Below are 24,892 nucleotides of genomic sequence, written 5' to 3'. Positions count from 1 at the left end.
GCAGATGCTCTTTTTAAAAAAAAATATTTTTATTCCCCTCCTTTTTCACATTTTCTCCCAAATTTACACCCACCAACAATAAACAATAATCAGCAACAAATATGTCAATCCCCATAACAATAACAACGATCCCATCCTCCCACCAACCCCCAAACATTAGCCCGCATGTTTACATAACCAAATGACAAAAAGGAATCAGGTATTACCCATAGTCACCCTTAATACACAGAGCCCCCCCCCCCCACTCCCCCCAACCCTCCCACCTATCCCCCCCCAACTGATGTTCGATGTTATCCAGTTCTTGAAAGTGCATAATGAATAAGCCCATGACTTGTAGAACTCCTCCGTCCTTCCCCTCAGTTCAAACTTAACCTTCTCAAGGGTCAAGTATTCCAACAGGTCCCCCCGCCACGCCAGGGCACTGGGTGGAGAGGCTGCTCTCCATCCCAACAGGATCCGCCTTCGGGCGATCAACGAGGCGAAGGCTACGATATCTGCCTCCGCACCCATTTCCAATCCTGGCTGGTCTGACACTCTGAATATGGCCTCCCGGGCCCAGTTTAGCAGATGCTCTTTTAGTGACTATTAGTCTTGTCTCATTGTTCTGTTTGAAGAGAAAATTGTAATAATATCTACACACAAGACTGAAAAAGGTTGTATGAAAATCCCAAAGTTAAGCGAAGGAAAAATCTTGAGACCAGACATGTTGATGAGCAGTAACATTTGTATCCATTTCAAATAACCTGATGTATTTCAGTTAAAGCTACATTCAATAATCGTGTTACGTTACAGTGGCATTGTCTTAGTGCTATCACCGCTGTTAAAGATAAACTGAAGAGTTTCCACCAGGTAAAAACAGTATGATAGCAAAGTGTATGCTATAGACCCTGTTGATATACTTTGTCATATATGTGCAGTGATTAAGAATAGTCTCACAACTTCACTTTGTATAAATACTTAGTGTAGCTGAGCTGAAGGAATGAGGGGGTGGATAGCATTTTCTGCAGATGGCCTTTTAATTTGTTGTAAGATGCAAACTGCCTGTGATAGTTTATAAATGCTCAGTAAGTGTAATTAAACAGATTGTTCAACCCCAATATTGACGTTCTAAAGATAATTTGGTGTATATGTTAATTAGTCACATTAAATGTGCCCTTTAAGTATTAGCTCAAATGTTTTAATTAAAATGAATTTGCCTTGCTGATGTTTTCCATTTTTGTTTTTCTTTCTTCTTGTATGGTTTCTGTCTTTCCTGCTGTGCGGTTATCTTCGACAGGTTCCTTCACCACCACCCAGAAAGGAAAGTTTTAATTGGTGTTCACTAACAGATCCTGGCAGCCACCCGATACCACTTAGTTCAACCCAGGATCTGACACGTGGCAATTGGCCATCACCCCCAACACCTAGCCTGCAACTAACCTCCAGTGTTGCCCGTTTGATTAATAAGGAAGAGTACACACACAGCTCATCGCATTTGCTTCAACACTCCAGCACAATTTCCCCATCGGCACAGCAGCCACCAACTGCCCAGAGCCTAATTTGCAAAGTAGCCGATAGTAGAGCTGTTGACCCTTCACTTCAGACAAGCCATGGGCACCCCCAAGACCGTAAAGTCACTGCCATCAAGCTAACCTTGTCGGAGATTGCTAATTTCTACCGTGCGAGACAACCATCCAAGTCTGACACTGTTGCGAAACCCTCACTCCATTCACTTTTACCCGGAGATAGGACAGAGCCTGAGAGACACACAGCCTCTCTTTCCATTCAGATAGCTCCAGGAAGTCTGCATGCAACAGAACCTGGGCTCGACACACAAGGATGCCCACCTGTATCTGCTGCAAACAGTGGACGGCGTCTACACAAGGACATGTTACAAGTGCTTAATACTCCATCCTGTGCACGCTCCTCAGGGCATCATCTGGTATATAATACTTTCTTTTTTATTGGCAGCAATTTTCAATGTAGTTAACATTTTATTCCCACTTGCAGAGGTCTTCAAAGTTAACAAGTTGGCTTCCATCACATTTTACAACTTAACTGTTGGGAAAAGTCCAATCAATGGCTTAAATTATTTTTTAAAGCAGCATTATCATAGTTGTGCATTTGCAATTCGACCTTCTTGCACTGGCAGCTCAAAGCACCTCCAAATCCAGGGGCAGTCGCAGAGTTTAAAGTGTTTCTGGTGTGTTTCGAGGCAAGTGACAATGGGTCATAAGCTCTGCATGGTTTCAAAATGGGGAAGGTTTGAGTTTTGAGAAATGTCTTGTTGCTTACAGGGGCACGTTTCAGTTTTGCTGGTATGTGACCTGCATTCCACCAGTCAATTTACAGAGCTGATCCCATTAGGATAATGAGCATGTAGGTTGCCTATGGAGAATAAGGCCCAGGAAGAAACACCATTTTAAAATGGGGAAAAGTAGAGATTGATAGAAACCCTCACTCTCTTGTCACTTCTGTGTGGGCGAGCCTATGGTCAAATCTCTTCATTACAAGTGATGGTTCCCCCTCCCGCGACATCGAAACTTCAAACTAGGGGAAAAGTGAATATCTCTAATCTGATGTCTTGTTTGCATTGATGCAGTTGGATCATTAATCAGTGTGTCTCCTGCCTTGTACCTGCTTGGCCATGCCTGGGACAGGACTAAACTGCTAACTTGCACATGTGTTGCTGCTCTCTTCTGCTGAGACCTAACCTCTTCTTCCCACAAATGGGCCCAAGGCAAATTTATGTTCTGGTCCACTGTCACTACTCCCACCCCACCTCTACTTCAAACTATCATTCAACCTGAAAGCTTGAAGCAAAAAAGCTGCTGATAGCAGTCCATTGTATAAACTGCCCATTGGAGACCCAGCTGAGATGGGTTTGTGTCTGAAATGTCCTCCACAAGAGCTATTTCATTTGAACATACCTCATTACTGCAGATTTTCAATGACTGGAATCAGTGGCTGCTATAAGAAAATCAGTGGAGTCAATCACATTGAGAGCACAAGAACCCATCTTGTTCCACGTTGAATGCGTTGTGGATTTAAAAAAATTCACTTTTACAGGATGTGTGCGTCGCTGACTAGACCTAAATTTATTGCCCGTCCCTAGTTGCCCGTCAGAAGGTGGTGGTGAGCTGTCTTCTTGAACCGCTACTGCCCCAGGGACACGCACAGTGCTAATAGGGAGGGAGTTCCAGGGTTTTGACCCAGTGACAGTGAAGGAACGGTGATATATTTCCAAGTCAGGATGGTGAGTGACTTGAAATGAAATGTAATGAAAATCGCTTATTGTCACAAGTAGGCTTCAAATGAAGTTGCTGTGAAAAGCCCCTAGTCGCCACATTCCGGCGCCTGTTCGTGGAGGCTGGTACGGGAATTGAACTGTGCTGCTGGCCTGCCTTGGTCTGCTTTAAAAGCCAGCTCTTTAGCCCTGACTTGGAGGGGAACCGCCAGGTGGTGGTCTTCCTATGTATCTGCTGCTCTTGTCCTTCTAGATGGTAGTGGGTTTGCGTTTGGAAGGTGATGCCTAAGGAACCTTGGTGAGTTACTGCAGTGCATCTTGTAGATGGTACACATGGCTGCCACTGTTTATGGTGGTGGAGGGTTTGAATGTTTGTGGAAGGGGGAGCAATCAAGCGGGCTGCTTTGTCCTGGATGGTGTTAAGCTTCTTGATTGTTGTTGGAGCTGCACCCATCCAGGCAAGTGGAAAGTATTCCATTACACGCCTTGTGCCTTGTAGATGGTGCACAGGGTTTGAAGGGTCAGGAGATAAGTTACTCTCTGCAGGATTTCTAGCTTTTCACCTGCCCTGGTAGCCACAGTATAAATATTGGTAGTCCAGTTCAGTTTCTGATCAACGGTAACCCCCAAGATATTGATAGTGGCGGATTCAGCGATGGTAATGTCATTGAATGTCAAGGTACGATGGTTAGATCCTCTCTTGTAGGAGATGGTCATTGCCTGGCACTTGTGTGGCATGAATGATACTTGCCACTTGTCAGCCCAAGCCTGGATATTGTCCAGGTCTTGCTGCATTTGGACATGGACTGCTTCATTATCTGAGGAGTCGCGAATGCTACTGAACACTGTGCAGTCATCCGCAAACATCCCCACTTCTGGCCTTATGATGGAAGGGAGGTCATTGATGAAGCAGCTGAAGATGTTTGGGCATAAGGCTCTACCCTGAAGAACTCTTGCAGTGATGTCCTGGAGCTGAGATGATCGATCTCCAACCACCACAACCATCTTCCTTTGTGCCAGATATGATTCCAATCATCAGAGAGTTTTCCCCCTGATTCTCATTGCTAGGGCTCCTCGAAGCCGTACTCCTTCAAATGCTGCCTTGATGTCAAGGGCAGTCACTCTCACCTCACCTCTGGCATTCAGCTCTCTTGTCCATGGATGAACCGAGGCTATAAGGCCAGGAGCTGAATGAACGTGGTGGAACCCAAAAAAGGTGTTGACCTTGGGTAGGGTGCTCTTTCCAAGAGCCGGTGCAGACTCGATGGGCCGAATGGTGTCCCCTTCTGCACGGTAAATTCTATGATCTATGAGCATCCATGAGCAGGTTATTGCTGAGTAAGTGCCACTTGCTAGCGTTGTTGATGACCCCTTCCATCACTGGAGAGTAGACTGATAGGACCATAAATGGCTGGGTTGGATTTGTCCTATTTCTTGTATACATGGACACACCTGGGCAATTTCCCACATTCCCAGTTAGATGCCAGTGTTTGTTGGTGTACTGGAACAGCTTGGCTAGGGCCACGGCAAGTTCTGGAGCACAAGTCTTTCGTACTATTGTTGGATTATTGTCAGGGCCCATAGCCTTTGCAGTATCCAGTGCCTTCAGCCATTTCTTGGTATCATGTGGAGTGAATCGTATTGGCTAAAGACTGACGTCTGTGATGCTGGGGACCTCCAGAGGAGACCGAGATGGATCATCCACTCGGCACTTCTGGCTGAAGATTGTTGCGAATGCTTCAGCCTTGTCCTTTGTGCAGATGTGCTGGGATCATGTATCATTGAGGATGGGGATATTTGTGGAGCCTCCTCCTTCAGTAACGACCTGTTTTGGAAAGAGAAAGAAAGCCTTAGTTAGAACTCTTCCGGTGCGCACACCCTAATACAGCACAACTAAAATTAAACGTACAGAGAGTTTTAGGGCTCGGTTAAACACATATTTAATATTTGGGAAGAGGGGAATAGAGATTGATGGCTAATCAAATGGGGAAAGGAAGCAGGAGTCACAAATAGGAAGGTCTGGGAGAGGGTCAACAAATGCTTAATCTTTGGTGAGGGAAGTGGGAACTGTTCATCCCCATAAAGGCTGGATGTGTAGTGAATACATTTCTAAAATATACAGCAGAAAGACTGCATTTACATGTGTTTGTAAAATTCCATATGCATGGCTGCAAATTGTAGCATTTTATGCCAACAATATTTTGTCAGATGTATGCATGAGTCTCATAACAACAACTTTGGGCATTAATGTGCTCCAACACAGAATGGAAAGACACAGATGTGTCAAGCACTGAATGCCGCTGCAACAGCAAAGTACTGGACATCTTAAATAAAAACAGAACATGCAGGAAATATTCCACAACTGAGGCAATATTTTTGGAGAGAGAAATAGAGCTAACAGGCCGAATCATGTTGAGATGTTAAGGGTCTCACCTGGCTAAAGAGATGCCGGCGTTGGACTGGAGTAGGCACAGTAAGAAGTCTTACAACACCAAGCTAAAGAGCCAGTGAGAGATCCGTACTCCCTCTTTTAGGAAGGTTCTTCCACACCACACACCAATCAGGCAGTGTGGAGGCCAGCGAAGGGCCTTGCCCAGCGACCAAAACCCCAGTAGCGGAAAGTGCGGCTCCTGAGGGCTGCCAGCCAATCTGAGGCCAGCAGCTCTTGTGTTCAGCAGTGCCACAAGGGAGGCTGTGACTGCAGTAGAGGTAACTCCTACTAGAGTCTCATGATCGTGGAGCAACCCAGGCCATAGAAACGTGATGTTGGCGGATTTGTGGAGTGTAGGGGGTCAGCAGCAAGGGCAGGGGGGTAGCTGTCAGTGGGCCTTCTTTCTCGATGTCCAGTCCCTCGATCGGACACCGAGTGCCTTTGACCAACCGATATCAAACATCAGCAAAATCAGGCATCAGCGAGCATCGGTGCCACACCTTTAGCTGAGCTTATTAAAGGCTTGCAGTTTAAAGATGTCCATATGATAGATGGATTTAGCTTTTTCAGGCCATATCTATTTTAAAGGGTCAAGTATTTGGCAAAGGTTATTCATTCTAAAGGAACAAGTTGCGTTGCTTACGAGCAATCGTGTAACAAAAGGATTTGCCCGTAACATCCACTAATGTTCTCCCATGTTACCCACCATCTGTGGTGGAACATTTCACTGTCAGATTTCTGCAGTCTGGAGTTCTCTGCCCTGTAATATTTCTCTCCATCTTCAAAAGATGCCTCAAACATTTCTCCCTGGCTGCAACTTTGATCACCTCTCCACATGTCTTTTCCCTCTCCTCGCTTTCTTTTCTCTTGTTGATGCAACTTCTGTTGTTTTCCAAAAATTAAGGTCTTGTCTAAATTCTTGCCATGTTGTTCTGTACCTGACTATAATTTGGACTGGACTAGTAATCCAGAGCCCCGTAATCCAGAGCCCCGTAATCCAGAGCCCCGTAATCCAGAGCCCCGTAATCCAGAGCCCCGTAATCCAGAGCCCCGTAATCCAGAGCCCCGTAATCCAGAGCCCCATGCAGTTCATGTACTGACGACGGGGATTCAAATCCCACCACAATGGCTGGTGGAATTTGAATTCAAATAAACCTGGAATTGAAAGCTGGTCTCAGTAATGGTGATCACAAAACTATTATTGATTGTCATGAAAATCCATTTAGTTAACTGATGTCCTTTTAGAGCAGGAAATCTGCCATCCTTACCTGGTCTGGCCGAGATGTGACTCCGGATCCACAGTTGACTCTTAACCGCCCCCTAAAATGCTTCGGCAAATCACAGTTCAAGAGAAAGTAGGGATAAGGGGAATAAATGCTGGTCTTTCCAGACACCACCATAATTAGGTCAGGGACCTCTGCGGATGTGCAGGGCGTTAGAATGTGATGATAGTTTGAGAAATAATAATAATCTTTATTATCACAAGTAGGCTTACATTAACACTGCAATGAAATTATTGTGAAAAGCCCCTAGTCGCAAATTCTGGCACCTCTTCGGGTACACAGAGGGAGAATTCAGAATGTCCAATTCACCTAACAACACGTCTTTCGGGACTTGTGGGAGGAAACCAGAGCACCTGGAGGAAACCCACGCAGACACGGGGAACGTGCAGACTCCCCACAGACAGTGAACAAGCCGGGAATCGACCCTGAGACCCTGGCACTCTGAAGCGACAGTGCTAACCACTGTGCTACCGAGAAAGTGCCCATCATGGTGGAATAGTCCATATGCTGTGTGGAAGATGAAGTCACCACATCCTATGAGAGGATGGGGGGTGGGGAACCCCACAGCAACAGAAACAATGCCCCAGAGATCAAATCATGCTTGAAATCAGGCCTACAGGTGGCAGACCCGAGCTGCATTCTGTTGTTCAATTTGGCACAAAGACAGGTAACGTTCACGCTGGAGCTTGATCATCATCTGGGGGCCATGGGGTCACCCAACACGACCAGCATATTGGCTGTGTGCCTGTTTGGATGGTTGGGATATCGGGCGACCCTGAAGAAAACCTGCACACCTTAACAAGGAGCGTCACTGTGACTACAGGCAGGAGGGAATGCTTGAGAAATGACTGCAAGATTCCTAGAGTGAGCCTCCAGATTCTTTATTAGAAGCTCTGGTTAAGGCAGTGGATTGGAAGAAGATCTTCTCAGTGGTTAGGGGCTGGTTTAGCACAGTGGGCTAAGACAGCTGGCTTGTAATGCAGAACAAGACCAGCAGCGCGGGTTCCATTCCCGTTCCAGCCTCCCCGAACAGGCGGCGGAATGTGGTGACTAGGGGCTTTTCACAGTAACTTCATTGAAGCCTACTTGTGACAATAAGTGATTATTATTATTAGATGTTGCTTTCTCTGCCCCTCACTGTAGGAACTGAAAGCCCAGCAGACACCTCACCACCAGTGGGGATCAAGTGGGGAGTTTAGCTCCAAGGACATGCTTATGATGCCGGGGTGGGGGAGAATAAACAAATCTCCCTCTATTGTCACAGCTGCAGCCATGCTACTCATAACGCACCCCTCCCCCACTTTCCATCACGGCTCTCAATCACTGCATTCTCCACCTCCTCCTCACACTCAAAATTCTCTTTGCTTCATACACTCATTACAACCCTCACATCCACATGCCTTGCATCTTCCGCACATCATATGGACTATTCCACCATGCTGGACACATTCTCAAATTATGACCACATTTTGATGCCCATCACTTTTAATATAAGAATATTTTAAAAATAATATTTATTGTCATAATTAGGCTTCCATTAACACTGCAATGAAGTTACTGTGAGAAAAGCCCCTAGTCGCCACATTCCAGCACCCGTTCGGGTACACAGAGGGAGAGTTCACAATGTCCAAATTACGGGCAGCACGGTGGCGCAAGTGGTTAGCACGGTTGCCTCACGGCGCCGAGGTCCCAGGTTCCATCCCGGCTCTGGGTCACTGTCCATGTGGAGTTTGCACATTCTCCCCGTGTTTGCGTGGGCTTCGCCCCCACAACCCAAAAGATGTGCAGGATAGGTGGATTAGCCATGCTAAATTGCCCCTTAATTGGAAAATTGGGTACTCTAAATTTATAAACAAACAAAAAAAGAATGTCCAAATTACCTAATTGCACGTCTTTCGGGACTTGTGGGAGGAACCCGGAGGAAACCCACGCAGACACGGGGAGAACGTACAGACTCCGCACAGACAGTGACCCAAGCCAGGAATCGAACCTGGGGTCCCGGCGCTGTGAAGCCATAGTGCTAACCACTGTGCTATCGTGCCGCCCACAGAGGCCCCTGACCCAATACGGTGGTCGACGCACCTCCAGCCTCTAATGAGTGTAATCACGCACCCTGTCTTGAGAACGTGGTTTATGTTTATAAAACGGCTGCAGGGTAATTGAATTTATAGCCGTCAGTTAACAGAAAATTATAGAAATCCACTGACCTCGTAGATCCCAGTTTGAATAGCTGCACTGATATGCCAACATGGCAGCGTTGTAAAATAGTTCCTTTCTGTTCTTTACTTATTTATTGCTTTTTCAAAATAACCAAAAGGGCAGAAACTAGTTCAATATTTGGCTAATCTCAATGGGCCATTGAATGGTTTGAATGGAATATATTCCGTGGATGGATGGATATATTATGTACTGCGTCCTACCGTGTCAAGCCCATTGTTTTCATCTTTCAGGGTAAATAAATTATTCTTTCAATTGTTCTATCTAAGTGCAACATTTCCTTTATTATCTGCAGAAACCTTAAAGGAACAAATTTCACAGTAACTTAATTGCAGGGTTACTGTAAGCCTACCTGTGACAATAATAAATATTATTATTATAATAATTAGTGGTAGAATTACTCATAGAATCATAGAATCCCTACAGTGCAGAAGGAGGCCATTCAACCCATCGATTCTACACTGACCCTCTGAAGGAGCACCCTGTATAGGGTCAGGCCCCCACCCTATCCCCGTAACCTCACCTAACCTTATGGACACTAAGGGACAATTTATAATGGCCAATTCACCTAAACTGCACATCTTTGGACTGTGAGAGGAAACCGGAGCACCCGGAAGAAACCCACGCAGATGCGGGGAGAATATACAACTCCACACCAGCAGTCACCCGAGGCCGGAATTGAACCCGGGACCCTGGAGCTGTGGGGCAGCAGTGCTAACCACTGTTCCACCGTGCCACCCTTAAAATAAGAGATAAACTCATGTTGTGAGTTTATCTCACATTTGATTTACAGATGCTTTTGAAGAATGCTCTGTTCCCTGGGCAGTCTGTGGAGCAGATGTTGGACCCTTCAACAGCTGTTCACAGATTTGGGGCTTTGTGAGATAGAAGCGTGCCAGAGAATGTGTAGCGACACGATTATAATTGAGCAACTTCCAGAGGGATTTGGGAAATCTCATGCAGTGTTAATTTAGCAAATCCCCAGTTTTGATCCTAGGTCAAGATCTTAATTTTGGCGAGAGTGGAGATGACTTCGACTTAACGAGCGGTGCAGAGGAAAGGCGACCTGTAAGTTGCTCAATCACCCTCCACCTACTGAGGTTCATCTTGGTGCAGTTAAGGACAAGATGGGATTGAGGCCCTCTCCATGACTGTAAATCACCTTTAGCTCACAATTTGCAGCAAAATATATATTTACTTAGCGTGTTTAACAATGCAAAACATCCCATAGGGCTCAATGAGATTGCAATAAATGAAAAAAAAAGATTTAAATATTGAACAGGGGAAAGATAGCCACAACAGCATACTGGGGATGTTTACAGGAACAACAAAGAGGGAGATTTACTCAGTTTCTAATTCACTACCCTGCTGTATCTGGCTAGATGGTCTAATGATGGGATGGTTTACACTGCATGCTGGAATTCCGAAGGTTATGGTTGCTGCCTGTTTCAATGTGATACTGTACTCAACCAGAACGTTCCTCAGCTGAACTTTACCCATCCTGTACTGTTACCTCTGATCCTTTATTCTTGTTCCTGGGATGTGAACATCGCTGACAAGGCCAATACTGTTGCCATGCCCAACAGCCCTGGTTCTGAATTGTTTGCCATCGAGGATGAAGGGAAAAAGAATTGCTTTGAATTTGAAGTCTACATTTTACTGAAATGTTCAGGTTAAACTTGAGCAAACTGAGATTGGGTATTTTTAGTGAGAGATGGTTGCTGGCATTGAAGGTATAATCGAACCTTGCCACTTCTTTTTGACGGATGATCTTAGAAAATATGTAAAATGGACTGAGGTTGAAATCGATCATCGGAAATTATGACACCTCATCACTGAGGTGGGTTATGGGAGTTGGGGGAAATTCCCGCCTCGGTCGGCCAGGCTGGGGAGGAAGTGCCTACGCGATCTTGGTTGCCGGGGTGGTTAGGGGCTACCCCCCCACTAACACACTATGGCCTCACATATCAGTGCCAAGCTATGCTTGGGGCATGAGGGGCCATGGGAGGGGCATAGCTTGGCATGAACGTCGTTTTGAACTCGCCTTCATGCAGACTAGGGTTCATGACTCCTCTGAGGGGCTGTGTTAAATACAGCTCTTTTAAAAACCTGACTAGTCTCCATGAAAATTGCAGAGTTATAGCATTGTGCATTCATGTTTGTTCATAGTTGATTAAGAAGCTAAAAACTTCGCGACACCAAAGTTGGCGATGGAGGTACGCCAAATATCAGTCATAGCCATCGAAGGAACCAAAATTTAAACGTAGATTTTGGAGGAAAAGAAGCTCGCCATATACTCTGCACAGAAAGATCTGGAATAGTACAGGGAGTACTGGGATTGCAAGGATCCTGCACAATAGTTCAGAGCGGGGGTGTTCCAAAACTTGAAAAAAAGCCAGGTAGTGCTAAACATTTCATGGCACATCGTGGTTACGCAAGTCCTTTCCATAGTAAAACTGGCGGGAATCTTTTGTCGCTGTAGGCTGTATAATGAGAACACCGAGCTATGGTGTTTATACACAGAAAGATTAAATTATTTTGTCCAAGTGAATAAAATTGCGGCAGATATTGTTGTCCCAACTTTCCTGAGTAACAAATGGGGGTGGGGGGGGGGAACATTCAACCTCCTGCGAAGTCGAGCTTGAAAACCTAAGATGAGATTGTGGAGATATTGCAGGACTGCTTGTCAACTAAACCTTTGGTCATTGACGAGAGGTTCACGTTCCATCGACGTAACCACAAAGAAGGTGAACCAATCACACAGTTCTTGCTACTTTGATGAAATTAGCTGAATACTGTGAATTTGGAGATGTCTTGAATGGCACCATTTGAGACAGATTAGTGTGTAGTTTACGTGAAGCTATCCAAAAGTGGCTGTTAACAGAAAGCAACATAAGCCTAAAGGGGGCTTTAGAAGTTGTGATCTCTATGGAATTAGCAGCTAAGGAAGCCCCAAAATTGAGCTTGAGCACGAGAGCCCATAAAATATCAGTTGAGACACAAACACAGACACAGGTTCGAAATTGCCACGAAATACTAAAAATGTATACATGAGAAGTGGTTCCGTTAAGGAGCTGTATTGATGTAAACGGACGCACCGCAGAATTGTCCCTGCACGCTATTAAAGGTAATGACCCAGCCCTAATGGGAAAAATCTGGCTGGAGAGAATCAAGCTAAAGTGGTTGGAGGTGAATCTCATGTCAGAGTCTGAAGCAGGTCTACTGAAGATTTTATTAAAGAAACATGCTATTGTATTGAATGCAGAACTGGAAGCATGAAAGATCTCAGTCAAGCTAAAGATTAAGGACGAAAGGCAAGCAAGGTCCCAGTGCAGAACGCCATCAGGCCTAAGGTTGAGGCAAAATTAGACAGGCTGGTCAAGATGGGCATCCTCAAACCCGTTGATGTAAGTGATTGGGCCACTTTGATAGTACGCGTGATGGTGTTTCTATACACATATGTGGTGATTTTAAAGTCACTATCAATCCAGTACTGTTTGCGGAGTTTCACCCTCTGCCTTTAGTTTGCTGGGTTGGCTGGAAGCCACCATTTTAGTAAAGGTGATCTTAGTCAAGCTTATCTTCAGGTGAATGTGGATCCAGATTCACATCAAGGGGCGTGATCTACCGGCCACGTCACGCTCGAACAGGAGTGTGGCCGAAGTTACCCTTACAACTGGCTTGCGACACATCACCTTCAGTGATGTTTTATTCCATAATGCCCAATGGTGAAGAGAAGATCCTTGAACAAAGCAAAGATTAAGGATGCACAGGGAGAAAAATAAGCTCTGGACAACATTTCTAGAATCAAACATTTTTACCAATACCCATATGGAAGGAAATTTACTTTACTAACGGATCATCGACCACTGGCAACGATATTTCGTCTGCACACCGGTGTTCCATTTCTAGCGGCGAGCTGGTTGCAGATATGGGCATCGCTGTTGTCAGCACATATATATACAAAATAAAATAGTGTCATGTGAGAGTACCTTTAAGAAATGGGTGTTTATCAAATAGCTGTAGTGGATGTACATTTAAGGGGTGTTTATCAAATAGCTGCAGTGATGTCAGAGTGTGGGTGGAGCTGGGCTGTCTTTTGCTTTCGTTTTTGAGCTGGCAGCTGCAGTGTGTGTTTAGCTTAGTTTTCAGAGTTGGAGCTGCATCCAGCCAAACAAGATTGAAGTAAGAGTTTGCGAACCCCTACATTTGTTTTGGTTTCACTATGTCAAAGTGGCTGCTGAGGAAAATATGTTGGTGTATTGTTTTAAATGGGTTCAGGGCCTGATTCTTATCGCTGCTCAACTATGTAATTGGCATGTACCATTAAAAGCCCATGAGGGCCATGATTTAAGAGTAGCTGAAATGCGGGTCAGAAACAGACCCTTGGACATCAGTGTAGTATGATGAACCTAATTGTTAGTTGTTTTGTGCATTTGAAACAGCTTAGGAATGGATTATAAAAATGTAACGCAAATTCTGTATTAATCATCCTTAACAACACAATAGAGGTGCGCAGTGAGACAATGATATTTTGTTTAAATACAATCTACAATCAATGAGAGTTTGAGAATTAACTGAAGGCATTGTTTGAAAGACTGTGAGATTAATTTTCCCCAACATTTAATAACATGTTCTTGTGTTTACACCCATAATATTCTGCCTCCTTCAGCCTGAAAATCAGTCCGAAGAGAAAATGGCATCCACGATTAATACTTCACAGGGATGCTGGCAAAACTCACCCGACGTTGCTTCACCTCTTCCTCTGCTACGTACTAACAGGACTCTTCTCTCGCCTTTGTATGGTGTGGAGCGAGAGCCAGCTACATTGCCAACCTTCGATGACTTCATTCCCACCCACCTTCAGAAGGCCCATTATCCTACCCTGTCATCTTACAGTTTACCTGCCCTGACCTCAAATCTTTTTACCCACCCGAATGAAGCATCTTCTTTTGTTACTGACTCCACTCTGAGTGAATATTCGTCTTGCAACCTAAGTGAGTCCTCCACAGCCATTCTAGATGAGCTGCATATGTGTGGCTACGACACCACGGATCATTCTGACACTCCATCCCCAACCCTGAGTCGGATGTCCGCAATAACTGATGATACAACCACCACTACTACTGCTCCCGCTCATGTAATTACCCTTCCTGTTAACCCACCTTGCTAAACCAGGTGGCATAATTCCAGTAGGGAATAAGAATAACCAAATCTCTTGTGTTCAAGGTGTCTGCATGTTCTGTGCTATCTGTTGCTCTTTGCTTATGTGATTTACCACCTACCTGTGCCTACTGCAATCACTGGCAGCTACTAACAGTTTGTCAATTAACAACAATGGATGTCCTTTTTGTTAGTCTGATTTATTCACATAACTGTGGTGCATCTTATTGTGCTACACAACTCTCCTAAAAGGATTTGGATTTGGAACAAAGTGAGCCAGTTAAAATGTTCACCATGGTTAGGAATTTGCCAATGTTACAGAATTTCTGCTGTGTAACCTTTGTTCATTTGTGATATATACAACATACTATTTAACTAACTCCTTATATTGCAGATATTAAAAACCTAATTCAACTCGAGACTGATCTGACAGGCCTCTTAAGTCTCACTTACAGTACAAGTGTTTTCACCATTATTTTAACTCAGGACCTTTAAAATAGCCATAGTCATTGTGACTAGGGTAAATACAATCAATTTTATCAAAACCTTTACAAACTGCAAAATTACAATGAGAGGTTGCAATTCTTTTAAAATTTAAGTCAAGAAATATTGGACCCTTTGGTATCAAAGTCTGTCCTCCTTAAGCACAGGTAAAACTGCTGCGGAAGGTACTGATCTCAATTTCACCACTTAATGACCCACCTTCATTCAATCAATTTTGTGATTCTGCTTCTGTCAAACCTTGGAAACTGGCAGCTTCTGGGAGGTGTTCTTGTGACAGGAATTCATCGCCGAGCAGGGCAGCACGGTAGCACAAGTGGATAGCACTGTGGCTTCACAGCGCCAGGGCCCCAGGTTCGATTCCCTGCTGGGTCACTGTCTGTGCAGAGTCTGCACGTTCTCCCCGTGTCTGCGTGGGTTTCCTCCGGGTGCTCCGGTTTCCTTCCAGTCCAAAGCTGTGCAGGTTAGGTGGACTGGCCAAAAAGGTTAGGAGGGGTTATTGGGTTACGGGGATAGGGTGGAAGTGAGGGCTTAAGTGGGTTGGTGCAGACTCGATGGGCCGAATGGCCTCCTTCTGCACTGTATGTTCAATGTTCTACGTTTACCTTGCTGCAATGGAAGTATTACATTTCTACAGCTATTTCTCAATCTTTAAATATTTCTGTGCTTAGGACCAGCTACATCCCTGAGCACAAGATAAAGTTACGGAGCATTGCAACCTTTCAGCTCAAGCACAATCTCTTTGGGTTTGACGTCCCTTTGAAGAAATGGCCATGGGTAGATTAATGTTGTTTATGCATGAGCAGGAAAGGTTTAAGCTTTAAGAGGCAAATAGATGCAGGTACAATTAGTTCACTGCTTGTACCCTTTCCGCGGATAGTTAAGCTTTCATAGTTTGTTCAAAATAAAACGCCCTTATTTCACAGCATTTTAAATCCCCCTTGGGAATTTTGAATTTGTTAATCTCTCTGTGCTGGTACGGGTGAAACTAGATCTGGTTTTAAAACCCATGTGATATTTTACGATTAAAGTGTCATAAAGCCCCACGAGGCCCACGGGGAAACCATTATTGATCTTCCCATAGAGCTCGTGGAGTACGTGCTTCCCCGGTTGTGGGCGGAGCCGCCCACCCAACTCGGGCTCGTGCAACCAAGCATGAAAGCCGGCCTGAGCAGGGACCAGTAGATTGGTTGTCCCAATGGGGACTTGATTGAAGATATTACTGCTGTGGGTAGACTTTAAGTTAAAGTAAAATAAATCTTTGTCCTACCTACCGCTGGCTTCCTTGGTCATTAAGTAAAGAAAAGGAAATGAAAGAAATGAAGAGGTCCGATGATTTAATGGCACTAACGATGAATGGTGGTGTGGCATCTGTAGGTGTGTGTGGTTTAAAGAGGAACTAGAAGAGTGAGCGTTAGGTAAAGTGGAGACATGCACCAACACTTCATGAGTGGGCAAAACTCCTGATATTCGTCACATATTATCCGCTAAACCTGTTGCCCAACAAAATAACAAAAGGTTGTGTTTTACCCAGTTTTCATTGTTTATCCTATTCTAACTCTGGTTTCTTTCTGTGGATGTGGAAGCACTGACTGCATGAGGTGACAAACAACACATTTAGTTTTATTCTCATTGGAACTAATTTCCCCTCATTTGGGGATAACCGTGATTTTCCCATTGTCAGAACTCATGATGCAGTTGAAACTACACTAATTTGGAGAGTGGGGAGGGGGCGGGGTGGGGGGCTTGGTGTGGGGAAAATGTGTGACAGAAATGGTAACATTGCCTGGAAGTCTGCAGTCGTGCGTGAAGGCATTTGTCTGGGAAGTTGGAATGTTCACATTCAGCGATCTTGATAATCAGATGGCACTCTACTCACTCTAGTGACCTGTGTGTGTTTCTCTACGTACTAATCACATCACCACTGTTACCTTTTCTGGATGGCAAAGTCTTACATCTTTCTTCTTTGACAAAAGTTGCATTAATTCCTTCCTGGGTGCTCATAATGGTCTGTTTGTTTCTTGCTGAACACAGATGGCAGTGAATGGAAATTCGCGCACTGATAGCAGCAGCCCAATGAGTTATTTGCAAAGGCCCTTCTCACCATCATCAGCCTACCCCTCGCCATCTTCAGTCAATCCAAACATTGTTGCAATGCAACATAGCAGAACCATGGGTAAGCTGTTTCTCTGCAATGTTTACTTTGTGCAATTGTGTTAAAAGCTTTGAGTGAATCATGTGGCACACAGCTGTCTATTTAATCTGTAACAGTGACCTATATTGTTCAATGACATTTGCTGCACAAACACACAAATGTAACTGCAGTTGGTATTCTTACACATTGGAAAATTTAAGGGCACTTTGTGTTTGTAGTTTTATTCTCATAGAATGTATTTAATAAATAAGTAACAGTTCTGGTTAATATGAAATAGTTGCAGGCTCAAATTTACACCCACTTTTAAGTTCTAAATACTTACATTCAAATACTTTGTTAAATCATTACTGTATTAACTGTTTCCATGTCCTATAAGTATTTGCTGTTTTTTGGTTAGATGAAGAGAAAAATATTGTAATTTGGAACAGCACATTTGGTTATCTTTATTTGTCAATACATTTTTCAGAGATCTAACAACCCCCCCCCCCCCGCCCCCCAACTCCCCGAGGACAGTGATCTTGAATTTGTTATTCTCTTCTCTCTGCACAAGGACTGGTGAAACTGAATTCTTTACCATTTTAAATCAATGTGATTTATTTTCTTTAAAAATGAAGTGAAAGATATGAAGGGGTCAGATGATTTACTGGCACTAATGAATGATGCTGGTTTGGCATCAAGTGAAAGTGTTTGGTAAATACACACCATCACCTCGTGTCAGAATGGGTGAACCCCTAGATATACATGTTCGTCACTTAGTTTTAGCTAAACCAGTTACCCAAGGAAGTGGCCAAATGTTAAGTCGTACCAAACGTCAGGCATCTTTATTGTTTATTCTAACCCAGGTGTCTTTCTGTGGGTGTGGAAGCACTAACTGCACAAAGTGACAAACGCCATGTTTAATCTTGTTCTCATCGTAACTATCTCTTCAATCCACCACCAATTATGATCTTGCTTTGACTTGCAATTATGGCCCCAATGACTTGCCTTCTATCAGTGAGAGATTCAGGGGCTGTGTTCCCATGTGTAGCCTGCAGAAGGCCTACCTGCACTGGGCTGTTTCCCTGGTGCCAGCTCCACTGCAGGAGTCACTCCACAGGCTACATCTTCTCGCTCAATCCAAAGCCGGGTTACTGACGGAGTGACTTGGCCCAGAACCAACCATATCCTGCCACTTGGTTCAGGCTCCAGCTCCGGTCTGGGACAGAGGAGAGGGAAATTCCAGTCGGCCATGGAAGAGGCAGCGTTCCCCACAGGACATGGGCCTGAGTCCTCCGGCACCGGGCTCCTATCCACCCAGGAACTGGTTTGCCATTCCTGAGCAAAGTAGATCCGTGGCACTGGCCAACGAGGAGCCAGAGCCCATTGACAGCACAGTGAGTGGCAGCGATGAGAGACTGAGTCCCGGGAAGTCCAAGATATCCAGGTGCGTGAGAAAAGTGGGAAACGAGGAGGGGATGAATGGGTGGGGGTGCCCAGGGAGGGTTAACTGGGCAGGGGGGCGGGCACTAGGTGGGGAGGGAGGGCTGAGTGGGTAGGGATAAGTCAGTGGCTGAGAGGGGAGGGAGGAAACCATTGAGTGCATGGGGGTGAGTGGAGAGGAGGGGATGAGTGAGCTGGGTGGGGAGGGAGAGAACGTTTGGGCAGGTGGATGGGGACGAAGGGCATGAGTGAATGAGAGGTCGGGGATTTGGGAAGAAGAAATGCTGACTGAACGCTTCCACTGTTTTGATCCCCCTGTATCTGCCATAAGCTTCCCATTCCTTATCCAATCCTGTACATCCCTTAACATCAAGTGTTCTCTGGACTTATTGGTTCCACCCTTTATTTTTATGGGAACGTGTGGGCCTTATACTCTCTCTAGTTCCTTTTTGAATGACTAATTTTTCTGATGTGGATTTTACTACAAGTAGCTGCTCCCAGTCTGCTTTGGCTAGATCCTGTCTGATCACAATAAAATCGACACCCCACCCTCCTTCAGAACCGTTACTTCTGGTCCATCCTTGTTCTTTTCCATAACTACCTTAAATCTTACCGAGTTATTGTCACTCACTGAAATGTTCCATCACTGACACTTCACCCACCTGCCTGCTTCATTCCCTAAAATTAGGCCAAGTACCACCCTCTCTCTTGTAGGACTTTCTACATGCTGGCTCAAAAAGCTCTCCTGCATGCAGTTGAGGAATTCGGCCCTCTCTAAGCCTTTCACACTTTTTTAAATCATAGAATTTACAGTGCAGAAGGAGGCCATTCGGCCTATCGAGTCTGCACCGGCTCTTGGAAAGAGCACCCTACCCAAGGTCAACACCTCCACCCTATCCCCATAACCCAGTAACCCCACCCAACACTAAGGGCAATTTTGGACACTAAGGGCAATTTATCATGGCCAATCCACCTAACCTGCACATCTTTGGACTGTGGGAGGAAACCGGAGCACCCGGAGGAAACCCACGCACACACAGGGAGAATGTGCAGACTCCACACAAACAGTGACCCAAGCCGGAATTGAACCTGGGACCCTGGAGCTGTGAAGCAATTGTGCTAACCACAATGCTACCGTGCTGCCAATCCCAATTAATATTGGGCAAGTTGAAATTCCCTACTACCATTACAGTATTATTTTTACACCGCTCTGAGATTTGCTTGCATATCTGTTCTTCTGTCTCTCCCTGAATGTTTGAGTACACTCACAGCAAAGTGACTGCACCCTTTTTGTTTTTAAGTTCTACCCATATAGCCTCAACTGAGGAACCTGCTAAGATATTATTCCTCCTCACTGCAGTAATTGACTCCTTGATCAATAATGCAACACTATCACCTCTCTCCACTCCCCCACCCCCTGCCCCTAAATCACCTGAAGATTCTACACCCCTGAATATTGGTCTTTGCCTTCCCTCAACTATGTCTCTGTGATAGCAGTAATACTACCATGTGTTAATGCACTCAATTTATTTTACCCGTAAGACTTCTTGCATTAAAATAAATGCCATCTAGCTGTGCCATATTCCCTTCAGCTACGTATTCATCTGTTCTATCCTTCTATTTCTATACTCACTAGCACATGGCATCCGGAGGTATTGAGAGATTGTACCTTTTGAGGTCCTGCTTTTCAATCCCTAAATTCTTGTTGCATGACCTCATCCCTGAGAAGTTACTTCTGGATTTCAGGAAACCTCCTCATAATATACAGATTGCAAAACCATTCTGGCAGCTGTTTCAAGTTTCCCTTTGGGATTTGGGCAGCTTGGCATTTACCATCAGCCGCACAGTGACAGGACCTTTTTGATTTTGGTCACTCACATCTTTGTATTTTGTCTCATTATTCTGTACTTTTCTGTACTTTATCGGGCTGACAGGGACCTTGCGCATCGGTTCAATACAGCAGATGGTGGAGGAATGTCTTTTACCTACAGCAAGTTTATTCTTCAAACAGCTCAGTAGAGTAACAACTCCTTATGGTTCCCCACATCCAATTATTCTAGAGGTGTCCATTTATATTGTACTTTTTTTGGGGTTGAGCCAATGATCATCACCTGTCTTTAACAGAGCAATTGCCTAAGGATGCAACTGCTGATACATTGACACAAGATTCTTGCCTGCTCAACCTCGCCAGACATTCCAAAAAACAACCACCACTTAGCAAAGTAATGCTTTGTTATAATCCCTTGTTGTGTTATCCAAAACTAAATGAAATAAGTCTGAACATCATCCACATCCCAATGAGTCTAATTCATTTGCATACCTCACTGCTGACCCTTTGCTATTCATTCTAATAGAACAGTGCCAGTTAATTAATCTATTTGCAGTCATCCTGGGCGCGATTCTCCGAGGCGCGCCGGTTGGGAGAATCGCTGGCCGCGCCATTATATCGCGCGACGCCGGTCCGACGCCGTCCCTCCATTCTCCCAACTGGTGAGAACGGCCCCGTCGAGTTCTGCGGCGCGCCAGCTGGAGAATCGGCCGAGACACTCACAACGGCGATTCTCCGGTACCCCGGCTATGCTCCGGCCCGTATGGGCCGAGCGGCCGCTCTGACATGACAGTGTCCCGCCGGCGCCGCCCACACGTAGTCGCTACCGGCGGGAACTGTGCGGGATCGCTGGGGGGGAGGGGGCAGCCTGTGGGCGGGGAGGGGGATTCCTTCACCGGGGGGGGGTCTCCGATGGGGTCTGGCCCGCGATCGGGGCCCACCGATTGGCGGGCCGACCTCTCTAAAGGAGGACCTTTAGAGATACGCGACCCAGCTCCTAGGCCCCCAGGGGCGGGAGAATAGGGGGATAGGAGTGGGCTCCGATGCTGGAGTGAAACACTCCGGCGTCGGGACATTGGGCGGATTTCTCCCCCCTCCACGCCGGGCTGGAGAATCTCCAGGGCGCCGCGCTAGTCCCGCCACGCCGCCCCGGCACCCGCACGTGATTCTCCCACCCCCCCCCCCCCCCAAACCGGCGCGACGAGAATCACGGCTGGCCGCTGGGAGAATCGCCGCTCGCCGTTTGCGATTCTCCAGCCCGGATGGGCCGAGCGCCTGCCCAACATGACAGGTTCCCGTCGGCGCCATCCACACCTGGTCGCTGCCGGCGGGAACAGCGCGGAAACGCTGGAGGTGTGGCCTGTGGGGGGGGGGGGGAAAGGGGGGTTTCTGCACCGGGGGGGCCTCAAAAGGGGTCTGGCCCCCGATCGGTGCCCACCGATCGGCGTGCCGGCCTCTCTGAAGGAGGACCTCCTTTCCTCCGCCGCCCCGCAAGATCCATCCGACATCTTCTTGCGGGGCGGCCTCGGGGAGGACGGCAACCGCACATGCGCGGGTAGGCGCCGGCCGCGTCATTTACGTGGCGCCAAGGCCCGGCGCGCGTAAATGACGCGACGCCACTCCTAGCCCCCCGGGGGCGGGAGAATAGGGGGCTGGGAGCGGCCTCCGACGCCGGAGTGAACGCTCCGGTTTTCACTCCAGCGTCAGCACTTAGTCTCCCAATGGGAGAATTGCGCCCAGAGTTTGGTAAAAACTGTGGATATAGAATGCCTATTGCCCCAACTGTTTGTTACAATGATCTATTTTATAACCTCTGATTAGTATATTTTGCAACTTTCTGTTCCAAACCTAAGGAAAATGCAAAGGAATAGGAGCCGTTTGATCCATCGTAGAATTATGGGCGGGGGGGAGAATCGCCCGGGTGCCGCCGGAATCGCGCCACGCCGCCCCGAGCACCGCACGCGATTCTCCCACCCCCCCAAACCAGCGCCGCGTGATTCGCGCTGGGCCGCTCGGAGAATCGCTGCGATCGGTGATTCACTGGCCGGATGGGCCGAGCGGTCGCTACAACACGACAGGTTCCCGCTGGCGTCGATCACCCCTGGTCGCTGCCAGCGGGAACTCTGCGGGAATGCTGGGGGGGGGGGCAGGGGGTCTCTTTCACCGAGGGGGGCCTCCGATGGGGTCTGGCCCGCGATCGGGGCCCACTGATTGGTGGGCCGGCCTCTCCCCCCACCCCCCCCAGGGCCTACCTCTTTCCGCGCGCGGCCCCAGAACACCGACGCCATGCTGGTGAGTGGCCGGCGCGCGTAAGAAGTTCCCCGTGCATGCGCAGGATGGCGGGGCCCAACTGTGCATGCACGGGTTGGCGTGACACCCATTTGGCACCACGTAAGGACGCTGGAGTGGCGTGAACCGCTCCAGCGCCGTGCTGGGGTCTAGAATAGGTCATGCCCGGGCCCTGTTCGTGCCGTCGTGAACGCCGTCGCGGGCACTTGGTCCGCGCCGCAGAGAATCGCCCCCTTAATACGGCACAGATGGAGGCTATTTAGCCTATTATTTCCATGTTGACCCCCTGTGGAGCAATCCAGTCAATCCCTTTAAGGGCATATGATCCAGAGCTTGCATTCATTTTATTTATTATGGCGTTGGCCCATGAGGGTCATTAATTGACCACCCCCTCAAATGAACTCCTTTACCTGTATGTCAAGTTGCCCTACGAATGTCTGCATAATCCTGAATTCCTCCACTCAACATAGTAAATATCGTAAAGATGTGTGTACCGTGTTGCGTGTCGAAATGGGCAATTGAATCGAGAATTGACGAAAATATTGAGCTATTTTAAGCTGGTGTTTGGATATGAAAACTTGGACGGGAGTCTTCTCGGAGCTGCTCCTGCACTATCACAACACCGGCTGAATTCTGGTTCAGTTTGGCCAATGGAAAGGGAACAATTCTCCAGAAATTCCCCACCCTTGTTCACATCGCCCTGTCCATCGTTTGGTGGGTGAACAGATGAGTGCAGTTAAAGCCGATAAATAATGAACTAGCTGTCCATTTTTTTCAACAACTTACATTCCTGCTGTTGAATCTAAACCTTTATACCTCTTACACGCTGAATTCCAGAGCCCTCCCAGTTACACCCGGAATCCCAGAGTCCTCCCTCCTACACCAGGAATTCCAGAGCCTCCCTCCTACACCCGGGAATCCAAAGCCCTCTCTCCTACACCCGGAGACCCTGCACGTTTAGACAGTGGTTAGCACAGTTGCTTCACAGCTCCAGGGTACAAGGTCCGATTCCCGGCTTGGGTCACTGCACGTTCTCCCCGTGTCGGCGTGGGTTTCCTCCGGGTGCTCCGGTTTCCTCCCACAGTCCAAGGTTGTGCAGGTTAGGTGGATTGGCCATGATAAATTGCCCTCTGTGTCCAAACAAGGTTTGGTGGCATTACGGGGAAAGGGTGGAGGTGTACGGGTATGGTGGAGGTGTGGGTTCAGGTAGGGTGCTCTTTCCAAGGGCTGGTGCAGACTCGATGGGCCGAATGGCCTTCTTCTGCAATGTAAATTCCATGATTCTATTTGTATGTACGTTTGTCTATTACGGGAGCTTGAAAGGGACATGAGAACAAAGAACAAAGAAATGTACAGCACAGGAACAGGCTTCGGCCCTCCAAGCCCGTGCCGACCATGCTGCCCGACTAAACTACAATCTTCTACACTTCCTGGGTCCGTATCCCTCTATTCCCATCCTATTCATGTATTTGTCAAGATGCCCCTTAAATGTCACTATCGTCCCTGCTTCTACCACCTCCTCCGGTAGCGAGTTCCAGGCACCCACTACCCTCTGCGTAAAAAACTTGCCTCGTACATCTACTCTAAACCTTGTCCCTCTCACCTTAAACCTATGCCCCCTAGTAATTGACCCCTCTACCCTGGGGAAAAGCCTCTGACTATCCACTCTGTCTATGCCCCTCATAATTTTGTATACCTCTATCAGGTCTCCCCTCAACCTCCTTCGTTCCAGTGAGAACAAACCAAGTTTATTCAACCGCTCCTCATAGCTAATGCCCTCCATACCAGGCAACATTCTGGTAAATCTCTTCTGCACCCTCTCTAAAGCCTTCACATCCTTCTGGTAGTGTGGCGACCAGAATTGAACACTATACTCCAAGTGTGGCCTAACTAAGGTCCTATACAGCTGCAACATGACTTGCCAATTCTTATACTCAATGCCCCGGCCAATGAAGGCAAGCATGCCGTATGCCTTCTTGACTACCTTCTCCACCTGTGTTGCCCCTTTCAATGACCTGTGGACCTGTACTCCTAGATCTCTTTGACTTTCAATACTCTTGAGGGTTCTACCATTCACTGTATATTCCCTACCTGCATTAGACCTTCCAAAATGCATTACCTCACATTTGTCCGGATTAAACTCCATCTGCCATCTCTCCGCCCAAGTCTCCAAACAATCTAAATCCTGCTGTATCCTCCGACAGTCCTCATCGCTATCCGCAATTCCACCAACCTTTGTGTCGTCTGCAAACTTACTAATCAGACCAGTTACATTTTCCTCCAAATCATTTATATATACTACAAAGAGCAAAGGTCCCAGCACTGATCCCTGTGGAACACCACTGGTCACAGCCCTCCAATTAGAAAAGCATCCCTCCAT

At 46.7% G+C, this 24,892-nt stretch overlaps 2 protein-coding genes across 26 annotated transcripts in view; both read left to right on the top strand.

The window, feature by feature from the left end:
* Positions 1–24,892, top strand: part of LOC140429207 (sorbin and SH3 domain-containing protein 2-like) — a 1,121,994-nt gene that overhangs the window by 420,800 nt on the left and 676,302 nt on the right. The gene's annotated exons all lie outside the window — the stretch shown is intronic.
* The window catches only part of LOC140429208 (uncharacterized), a 298,619-nt gene continuing 286,157 nt past the window's right edge, over positions 12,431–24,892 (top strand). The window contains exons 1-3 of the mRNA XM_072515922.1: positions 12,431–12,564; positions 13,830–14,297; positions 16,856–16,997. Coding sequence (XP_072372023.1) covers positions 12,541–12,564; positions 13,830–14,297; positions 16,856–16,997 — 634 coding nt within the window. The 5' untranslated portion in view covers positions 12,431–12,540. The remainder of the gene's footprint in view (positions 12,565–13,829; positions 14,298–16,855; positions 16,998–24,892) is intronic.

The sequence above is a fragment of the Scyliorhinus torazame genome, chromosome 9, assembly GCF_047496885.1.
Source record: "Scyliorhinus torazame isolate Kashiwa2021f chromosome 9, sScyTor2.1, whole genome shotgun sequence".
Lineage (NCBI taxonomy): Eukaryota > Metazoa > Chordata > Chondrichthyes > Carcharhiniformes > Scyliorhinidae > Scyliorhinus > Scyliorhinus torazame.
The sequence above is the reverse complement of the archived record's forward strand: the minus strand, read 5'-3'. Positions and strand labels throughout refer to the sequence as shown.